General features: G+C 40.6%; 1 protein-coding gene across 1 annotated transcript; it reads right to left on the bottom strand.

The window, feature by feature from the left end:
- Positions 1–869: 869 nt before the first annotated feature.
- LOC105054693 (alpha-L-fucosidase 1) lies at positions 870–2,770 on the bottom strand. The gene is made up of 3 exons (XM_010936264.4): positions 2,105–2,770; positions 1,785–2,024; positions 870–1,685 (listed from the first exon to the last, which is right to left on the bottom strand). The coding sequence occupies exons 1-3, from the start codon at positions 2,629–2,631 to the stop codon at positions 992–994; spliced, it is 1,461 nt and encodes a 486-aa protein (XP_010934566.1). The 5' UTR covers positions 2,632–2,770; the 3' UTR covers positions 870–991.
- Positions 2,771–11,252: the final 8,482 nt, after the last annotated feature.

Below are 11,252 nucleotides of genomic sequence, written 5' to 3'. Positions count from 1 at the left end.
TTCCACAAAATTTAACATTATTAGCTAGCCAAACTGATATAAGATAATGAAATGTCGGGTGGACTTTTGCCCACCGTTTTGATGTAAAAACGCTTTTATATAAATTTCAACCATTATGGATCTCTCTGGTTGTGAATTATGTCATCGTGGAGTTTCTTCCACGTTTCATCAAATTGCAACATGACTGAGCATTGTTCATTCAAGTCATCAAACTCTATAATATCTATCTATATAGTTATTTAATTTTGTTATCTTGTTGGATAAGGTCAATTTAGATATGGATGGTGACTACCAATTCATATATGGATGGTATTATCTTTGGCTATGCTAGCCAAACAATACTAAAACTTCCTTCACTCGTGACTAAAATGTCGGCAGACTAAGATGGACACTAGAGCGCACACAGCTAGTGCTTCAGATAGTGCTGCTTTCTGCTTCTAAAGGTTCCAAAAGTCACTAACTTGCGTCAATCAATGATTGGATGCAAAATCAAGGAACTAGACCCAATAATAAGTGAACCATCTACTCCAAGATGAGTCCTCCAAGTACTCCTTTGAGTGGTCCCTTCAGTCCTATAGTTAAACACTCAAAAAGAATGTGATAGGTGACGAGTCTAAAAGAGGTAACCAATGACCATGGCTCGTGGTGGTTAAGCAATACCGTTGCCTGGTCCACCATATTACCTTCATTCTGATAGGATCTACTTTTATAGTTGCCATGACCCTCACGGTCTCCATTCTAGTTTTTATCAGCTTCTTTTCTAGAACAACCAAAGCAATTACTTTCAATCACTCACCCACTGCAAAGTAGAACGTCCCTCTCTATGCTTATAAAAGAAACGTTTGGAACATTTAGCTAAGAAAACGATGAATACGTATCACAAGAAACTCCAACTGAAGTGGAGAATCTCCCTTTTCCTTTTATTCTAAAGTAGACTCATCCAACAAGATACTGTTGGTTTGATGAAAGATGAGTTAATAGGATCCTGCATTCACACTGATGTCCCATTTGTCTTCATGGACACCCCATGAAATGGATCAAAGTGCAGGCCCACCGCCGATATCAGCGGCACCCCCCGTGACGCTTTGATCCACACCTTCACCTTCTTGGCTTCTAATGGTGTCTTCAGCCGGTGGAGCCGCTTGTACCCCACCGTCGTCCCGCTCGCCACTGTGTTCCCATCGGCATACACCTCGTGCTGCATTATCCTCTGCCCCATTGCAATGGCCTCCTGAATCCTTACCACATTGAAGCTTGCACTTGGATCCAATCTCTTCAATTCAATCCAGTATCCGTTCCCATCCTGGTCCTCCTTTGGAGCCCAGTAGGTCTGGTCATCGCCATCTAGCACGTTCATGGCTGCGAAGCCGCCGCCCTTACCGCCTCTCTGGCTGCTGGCTTTTGCTTTGCTTCCTTGGGCTAAATCTTTGGAAAAGATGCTATTGATTGCCGAACGGAATTGTCCTAACCTCTCGATGTCGGCCTCGGAGATCAGGCCAGTGGAATTCGGCGGCACGTTGAGTAGAAGAACACAGTTCCGGCCTACCGATTTATAGTATATATCTAGCAACTGGCTCAATGGTTTTGCAGTCTCATTCTTGTGCCAGAACCAGCCCGGCCGGATCGAAACGTCGCACTCCGGTGGCACCCAGTCGGTTCCTCTTGCATCGCCGGTGTTCAGATAGCTGAATTTAAGTCGGACACAACAATCATTTACTACTAACAACCCTTGATGATGAATGGATGGAAATTGTTGATTCAATGAAGAGTGAATTAGGACTCACTTGACTATACTAGCATCTCCAATCTTCAACATGGTGCGGTTAACAGTGGACCAGCATGTAGTCCCTGCAAACCCCTTCTCGTCGCCGACCCACCTGACATCGGGACCGGCATCGGAGAATATGTTGATGGAGCTTTGCAGCTCCTTCACCATTGCAAACCAATCCTCGAAGTAGTACGTCATGTTCTTCGCATTCTTTCCCTTGGCGCCGTCGAACCATATCTCCGATACGCTCCCATATCTAACACCAAATTAAGAACTCAGACCAGAATCCAAAACCTCAGTCGTTTCGGTGGTAGCGATCGAACTAGCATTTCTCACCTAGTGAGCAGCTCTTGGAGCTGGGCCAAGTAGAACTCATTGTACTCAATCTCAAGACCATAGGACTTCTCATGGCGATCCCACGGGGAGAGATATAGCCCGGCGTCGATCCCTCTGGCACGAGCAGCGTCGACGAACTCCTTGACGACGTCGCCTTTCCCTCCTTTCCATGGGCTCCGTTCGACGGAATGGTCGGTGTACTGCGACGGCCAGAGGCAGAAGCCGTCGTGGTGCTTGGCGGTGAGGATGACGAGGGAGAAGCCCGCGCCGGCAGCAGCATCGATCCACTGTTTTGCGTCGAGCGCGGTGGGGTTGAAGAGCGACGGGCTCTCCTCGCCGGTACCCCACTCGGAGTTGGTGAAGGTGTTCATGCCGAAGTGGAAGAACATTATGAGCTCCCGGCGGTGCCATTTCAGCTGTGCCGCCTTGGGGATCGGAAGGAGTGGCAGCGGCGGCGTTGCGAGTTTAGATTGAATGGAGTGAGATTGGTGAAGTAAGATGGCGATCAGGAACCATAAACTTCTCATCCTTCTTTCTCTTTTCCTCGATGTTCACCCTTTTGGTGGTGATGATACAAGGAGAGGAGGATAAAGAAGTGGGAAAAAAAGATTCTTGGTGTGGTGTGGGGCGAGAAGTGGACAAAGGTCAGGGAAAAGAGGGGGGTGGGAATGGGAGGACGGTAGGAAAGGCTTGGGGTGGGAGGGATGTGGTTGGAGGGTTGTGTGCGCGAGGCATGGACGGATGTTAACATGGGTCACGGGTGGGTATTTCTCTGCACGTTGAAGCAGGGCGAGGGAAGTTTGGAAAGGAAAATGCTTAAAAGTAACCTAAGAAACTCCACACAAAAAGTCACTCAGCTAGTGTGGTGTCTTGTCATTGCTCTTTGACTTGGTATTTGCGGGGTTATCGTCCGGATCGTCCCCCAATTTGGAGGTAAAATCGGAATAAACTTAATGATCGATCACAGCCATCGATATGGTGAGACTGCTGTGATTACACAGATCCAACAAATACATGCAGAATACCGCTCCTCATATTGTGTGAGGCCAAACAATCTAGCTGTCATACAAGATGTAACCGGTCGTGATTAATATTTGCTAGCTGTCATTCCTTTTTCTTTTTTTTTTTTGTACAATTAAGGATTTGCCTCTGGAGGAGTTATAGAATTTAAATTCAAATTCAATGTAAACAGTGTAGGAGATTTGGGTTGTATCTTTCACATTGTAGGATGATTGATCATCTTTCGCGAGGTCAAACATCATTCTTTCTTGCGAAAGATGCAACCCGAGCCCAATAGTGTGGACCATGTGGCTTAGGAGGCATTGCTTGATCATTCAAGGATTATTGTTCAAGGAGATAATATATCCTGCTAGGGGACTACATGGCTACAAGAGATGGGAGATGTGACAGCGGTCCGGCATGCACGACTCCTCTCCCTATGTGCAAAAGATATACCTTAGAGGATGCAGATTCAATGGGATATTCATTGATTCATTAGCAGCTGCTTAAGCCTCGACACCTTGACCATAATGTAATTAAGATTATGAAAATTTATGAAGATTAAGGAATTTTTTTCTCTTGCTCAATAATTTGCTTTTCACTTCCCTATTTTTTTCCCATTTTCCATTTGACCTTGTCGATGCGTCGCCATAATTAGAACATATAGTGCAAGAGATTCTACTCTATGATTAGTGGCATATGCCACATCTGGTAGCTTTCACGTGGGCCATATAGTCTTGGAATTTTTATTGGATAGAGATCATCTCCATCCCTAAATTCGATCGGAGAGAGCCTATCTTGCAATTATCAACTGTTCTTCCAATAATCCACCATCCATAATTGGTGAATGGTCAAAAGTGTATAAAAAGAAAAGATGGATTAGGTCCCAAATTCGCGGGAATAATATTTGGGCAGATGCTTGAGAGGCTGAAGCGAGAAATTATTTCCCAGAACTGATCTACGAGCTTGGCTGTAGACTGGACCTATAACAGCCTTTCATGTTAGGTTAAGGAGAAAAAAAAAAAAAAAAAAAAAAAAAAAAAACAGGAAACCAAACTGATGACACGGTTATACCCCTTCACTTTTGTTGTGTTTGGGGTTGTCCCTCGAGTTACCATGGTGCTCGATGACGAAGTGTCGATGGAGCCTCAATTTGCTGGTTACCAATTGGATTTTGGATATCTTGTTTGACTTCACATTATAGCTTTTGTAAATAGAGGAAATAGACTTTCCCCTGAAACAAGGACTGTATGAAGATGGACGAAAAGCTTCAAATCTCTCTTTTATCGGGCTTTTAGCTTTCGCAATTTTGCAAACAAAAATTGGTTTTGTGAGACCACATTATTCTTCATGTCTGATGACGTTGCAAAAGCAAAATAGAGGAAGACGTTTGCAGTGGATCTCCACATTAATTAATCTCATTGCCGTGAAGAAGTAGGAGAGCAACCTTCTTTAGTGGCTACTAACGTCCAATAATATACCAATCCTTGCATGAAAACGCCAGTTCTCAGCTTCTTCTTTGCCAACAGGACATTGCTTTCCTATCTTTGCAGCAACAGTTATAGGCAATCTTTCGTGTCAAAGTATTCATCTGGGAGCCCATGTAATTGGATCCATACTTCCACAGACTAACCTCCTTGTTGTGTTAGTGTATTGGAGGTGCATTAGTGGGGAACAAGGTCTCTATTGAAGGACCCATGACCATAATTCCAAACATTGGCAAAATCGAGATCATCTGAAAACTTGAATAGGAAAGAAACTTATGGGATTCAGAGATAATGAACCTTATTTTTGCAGTACTCCAAGCCTTTGTACTTTCCTTAAAGACTATGATATTTAGAACATTGTCCTGTCATAATCTTACCAGCCATAGACAATTTCCAATCTTCGGGTTTCTGCATCTTTTTTGACTGAAACTTTGTCATTGGAATCTTTTTGAAACAAATATGGGAAACTTAAGATAATATATTTATTAAAAAATTATAGAGACATCTCTTCATATTTGGATTATTGATACTCAGATTCTAAAAATTTAAAAAACATCAATTACCCTTAAAAGTTTAAATTCATTGTAGTCTGGCTCAATTGTTTATCCCGTTATAAAACATTATCGCTTAAGGATCACAAATTAACTGATTTTTTATAAAATTTTGGGACCGTCTTTCCCACTAAGTTAACAAGAGACTCTTGTTTTGGCAAAAAATGAAGGGAAATGATGAAGGGAGATGGTGCTTTGAGATATATACCAGTGAATGATAAAGAGTGGAGTGCTTTGAGATCCATGCAAATAGATGGATGACAAAGGATGGAATGCTTTAAAATACATACAAATAGATAAATGATAGAGGATGGTATGCTTTGAAAATTGTGCAGATATATGAAGGATGATAGGAGTGCTTTGAGATTTGTACATGTGAATGGATAAGAGGATCAAGAACTTTGAGATCTATGCAGGTCGATGGATGATAAAGGAAGTAGTGTTTTGAGTTTGTGCAGTGGATGGATGAAGGAAGACGAACCACTTTGCAAGCGGATGATGACAAAGAATGAAGTACTTCAAAATCTTTGTAGGTGGATGAATGATAGAAGATGGAGTATTTTAAAATTTGTGTAGGTAGATAAATAATAGAGGATTGAGTATTTTGAGATCTATACAGATGAATGATAGAAAATGAAGCGCTTTAAGAGTTATATAGGTAGATGAATGATGAAAGATAAAGTACTTTGTGATCTATGCAAGCAGATAGATGATAGAAGATGTAATACTTTGAGATTTATTCAGATAAATGAATCACATATGAAGTGCTTTGAGATTTTTTGTAGGCAAATGGATTAACTTTGAGATCTATGTAGATGGATGTATGATAAAGAATAGAGCTCTTTGAAATCTATATACGCAGATAGGTGATTGAGACTGGAGCACTATTTATATGTATTGGCAAATGAATGACAAAGGATGGAGTGCTTTAATATCTTTGTAGGTGGATGAATGACAAAAAATAGAGCACTTTGTGGTTTGTATAGATAGATGGATGACAGCAAATGATAGAATTAAGATCTATGTAGGTACATGGATTATAAAGATGGAGTGCTTTGAGATCTATGCAGATATATGAATGACAAGGACAATCTCTTTGAATCAAGGATATTTTTATCTTTTTATCACTTTGTTAATGGCATAGAATTTAGATAGATGGTTGGGCAATATTGCAACAAATTTGAAATTTTGATGGCTAATTGATACTTTTAAGTTTTTGGAGTCTAAATATAAATAGCCCAAACTTAAACATATGTCTCTACATATAATTTTTTTTTTATTTATATCTTTATATTTTCAACTTAATCTAGCGAAGCCTAAGCAATAAGCTAAGTCTAGCTTTACCTCCATACTTTGCAAATTAATAGACCCAAGCCCAAGCTAATCTTTTAGCCAAACATAAGTTAGGTCACAAATTGCTCATTCATTTATTTGCCATTCTTAGAGCATATTATGGTACAAGGATGATACCCACACGATGTAATGAAAACTGAAATAGAATTTGATGATAATAGAATAATAAGAGGAACTTCATATTGGGAAATATATCCTAAAGCTAATTATATACTAAAAAATACTCTTTGATTGCATTGATTAAGGAAGGCTCTGATACCATTATTAGGAACCGGGGAGCACAATGGAAGATAGAATTCAAAATAATTTTCTTAAAACTCAAATCTCTTCGAAAACCCAAAACCTTAGAACCCCCTTAACCATGTAGTAAAAATAATTAATAGGTATAGAACTCATACCTATCAAGTCGATAAAGAAAGGGAAGAAGCTGGTAATTGATTCAATAAGACTCTCAAGTATGAGTCCTCCAACCTTCATCCACATAAGAAGTTGATCAAAGAATTACTCCGACAGAACCTTATCTATGAACCGCTTCACCAATTGAGCCTCTCAGCCTAACCCGGACCAAGACCCCTCTCAAAAGAACCCTTAGCTTTTCTTCTTCACTCTCTCTACTCTCTAAATTGCCTCTTACTCTCTTCCAAAATCTTATCTTAAAATCAGCGGACTTGTCTTAATAGAAGAACTATGTCCTAACAAGACAAAGAAGAGAGAGGGATTGATTTTGTTTGAGAGTTTGAGTGCCTTAGACTCTCAGAATGAGTCCTATTTATCGGAGTAGAAGGGGCATAGAAAAGGACTCAGATATGACTCTTTATGTGTCCCTCAAATCAGCATATCAAAAAATTAAGTTACTTATTTGAGAAGGACTCTTAAATTTTAGATATGTTGATTCAGGTTGTTTTGGTCGCATCCTCCTGCAATCGGATTAGCTTTCAATGCCCTTTTTTAAATCAAAAAATTTCTAATTTTGCCACCTGGAAATCCCTTTGAACAAGGATTCTGATGGCATAAATTTTGAGGAGTGACTATATTCCAACAAGAGAGAATTCTAGTGTGAAGTTGTGACTCCTCGCGTTACTTCATCCCTTGTGTGCCAAGAATTAAGGGGCATTTGATGCCCCATTTGGCCATGGCAAACTTTAAAATTTGTACCACTCAGATAGAGGACTGAGAGGGCTCCACATGGGTCTTGGTTTCAAATTAAAAAGATTTTCAAAACCTCTTAACTGAACCAAACAATTCAGCACATAAATTTTATGGCGTCCCATCTATGTTTGGCATCCATTCAAAACTCCATGCAATTTTAAATAAAAATCTTGATCCTATCAGAATTCAAGGGGCATGGGAAGGTTTCCTTATCTATCTAAAAAAATTACTTAAAATAAGTGATTAATATGGAGAAGGACTCTTGGTCCTTTTGCATGTAATTTTTATTTCATTGTACAAATATGGCACGCCCAGAGTCCAAGCCCCTTTGGACTCTATGATATGGATGTGGATAAGACTTGAGCATGCCCAAACTTGGCTACCCCCTTTAGGCTTGATCCAGTTAGGGTCCTAGATAAATAGATAAGCTCAATTAAATAAGGTTTAAGCTAAATCTAATTTGGCTAGGAGCTTTAGTTAGCCAACAAGTGCTAGCTTGTTAATTAGCTACCCAAATAGGTTCAATTGATCCATAAAATGAATCTAATTGATTCTTTGATCAATTTTTTGATGTATGTGACCCATTGGGTTCTACATCTAGCTGGCAATAGGTCTAGATATATGTTGACCAAGTTAGATTAGAGCCGATCTAATTAAGTTAGGTCAAATCACATGCCAACCCAAATTGTCCAATTAGAATTTTTTCTAATTGACTCATAAATTAAACTCTTTAATTTATGAAAATCTATAAGGCAAAATTAATTTCTAGCAATGTATTATACCTATCTAGAAGATGTAAAATATATTAAAAATTTTAAAAATATCCTTCAATGGCAAGTTATCGTGTAATTCAATCCTTCGATCAATCTTCATCTCGAATAAATGATGGGTATAGAATTAAGTTGAACCCTAATACTTATTCATGTGGATCTCATCCTGCTAATGAAGACTTGATTAAAGAAGTATTAAAAATCATTTCTAATCTGTTTCTACTTTGATCAAAGACTTTTTGAGTCATCATTTGATGAGATAGCTTAGGATGACAACTCCTTTTACCAAGAGTGATCGATTCTTTGTTGACCGAAGTCATAATCTTTATACACAATTCACCATAGCCAAAACACCCTGTTCATAACTTAATCATGAGTGAGTATGAACTAACATATGGGTTCATAGAACAAGAGCTCATGGTGGTCTCAAGTCTAAGGACCAGTTGCACAACTTCCACTTAGAGAACCTTCTTTTGATATGTATGTAAGGTTTCGATAAGAAGTTCTCTTTTAGTAGGTCAATTTAGTAAACTCATTATCTAATGAGCATCCATATCTTTATATTAGTGTTTCACACAAGTGGCTTATAAGATCAGCCACTCTCTCTATAGAGCATACATAGGATGTACCAGTCTATCTGGAATATTGATTTCCGACTCAATACTCCAATGACTAAGAATGATTTTGATTAGAAGTTTAGGATTTTGAATTTTATAGGCATGACCACTTTATGACCCTAAAATTATTATCCTAATCTATGAGGTTCATCATTATCTTTTAAACATAGAAAGACAAAGCTGTAAATGATAAATCAAAGAATGCCTTTATTAATATGTCAATACATGAGTTGGGGTTTTACAAAGATAAGTGCCATTGAAATATAAGTTCGATTGACTTTAGGGCACCTATCTTTCAGGACCGCACTTGTAGGCCTGGGCTCCATTTCCTCCTTCTGGTTTGCATGTTGCAGGCCCCGCTGGTCTGCGTGCTGTAGTTCCCCCATCGCTCCGCATTTTTAGGCTCCTCGTGATGAGCTCTTCAAGCTAGCTTCTCTGTGTCTAAATTTTTGCTCTTGTGGATCAAATTCAAGATATTTTTTTTAATAGTATGTGTATGAGATATACCAATCTGAAGTCTTTGAGATGTTCAAAGAATTCAGATATGAAGTAGAGAAGCAAATCGAAAAAATTTTAAAGGTACTTTGATCAGATCGAAGAGAATAATACCTAAGAAATTTTTTGGTTATCTCAAGAATATGGCATAGTCTCATAATGGACTTCACCTGAAATACCCCAACTCAATGGATTTTCAAAAAGGAGAAGTCGAACACTATTGGCTATGGTTCGATCCATAATGAGCTTCACTGATCTTTTTGTTATTCATTTAGGGGACATGCCAAGCTTACCACTAATTACATAATGAATTGGGTTCCTTCTAAATTCATTCTTATCACACCATATGAGATATGACATGATAAGAAATCGAGTCTTGATCATTGCAAGATTCGAAGATGTCCGATCTATGTCAATCGACAGTAGGTGGATAAGATAGAGGTTAGATCTATAAGAGCTTGTAAAGTATCCAAAAAGAGTTTTGGGATACTAATTTTGCCTTCCAGATCATAATGTGATTATGACCCGATGCACTGTCTTCTTGAAAAATAATTTATCTATGATGAAAATAGTGGGAGGCAATTATAGCTCGAAGAGAAAGTCTCTTAAGAAAAATAATGAGTCATAGAGCCTATAGAACCCATAGAGTCAGTAGATGGTGTACCTCATCTATCTCGTAGATCTAGTTGCATCTCCTATCCTTCTGAAAGGTATATGGATATGCTTACAAAGGATATAAAGGAAATATTCCTCATGAAAGATAGAAAATATGGAGATGATTCCTGTTGGTGCGAAAATCTGCTTGCGCCGAAGAAGCTGGAGTCGGGGAAGCCGCGGTCGCCGCCGGGACCTGCAAAGGAAGTCTAAACCAGAGGTGGGGTTGCTCTGGCAAGACCCTCCGACGCTCAAGTCAGTTCTCTACCTCAACAAGAATGGAGTGCTCGAACGGAGAATTTAGCAGAGTTTTGAGATAAGAAATGAGCTTATAGAATAACGTATCTGGGTCCCCCTTTTATAGGCGGAGGAGGCAACGGATTGATGGCGATATTTGTAACCGTCTGATAGTGGGCCGCCCATGGTCAGAGGAATTTATTGTGAAGGGTAGTGGAGTAGACCCGTGGCTATTGCTACGGCCTGCCACGTAGAGCCTGTTGCAGGTGGTGGAGCGGCGTCCGTTGCCGCTAGTTGTCAGGGAGTAGTGGAGTCGCGCAGCACCTGCCGCAGGGAGCGGAGCAGAATCGTGGCCGTTGACACAGTCTGTCAGAGAGTAATGGGTCCGCCGCAGGGAGTGATGGAGCCGTGCGAAATCCGCTACAGGAAGTGGAACAGGATCATGATTGTTATTGTGACCTGCCAGGGGGCGCGGATCTGTCGGTTGAAGCTCGACAGCGGTCGGAGTCCGGCCTCTGTAGAGGTCCGGGCAGAGTCCTCCTTGCAGTTGGGGTCGTGGGTGGAGCCCGGCTTCCGTGAGAGTCCGGGCGGAACCCTCTCGGAGCTGAAGTTGCGGGCGGAACCCGGCTCCCATAGGAGTCCGGGCGAAATCTTCCTGCAATCAAGGTTAAAGGCGAAGTCCGGCTCCCGTAGGAGTCCGGACGGGGCTTACTAGCAGTTGACGCTGAGGATGGAGCCCGGCTCCCGTAGGAGTCCGGGCGAAGCTTTCCTGCAGTCAAGGTTAAAGGCGAAGTCCGGCTCCCGTAGGAGTCCGGACGGGGCTTACCAGCAGTTGA

The sequence above is a fragment of the Elaeis guineensis genome, chromosome 12 (genome assembly GCF_000442705.2).
Source record: "Elaeis guineensis isolate ETL-2024a chromosome 12, EG11, whole genome shotgun sequence".
Lineage (NCBI taxonomy): Eukaryota > Viridiplantae > Streptophyta > Magnoliopsida > Arecales > Arecaceae > Elaeis > Elaeis guineensis.
Note: the sequence above shows the minus strand (reverse complement) of the source record. Positions and strands in the feature narration are given on the sequence as shown.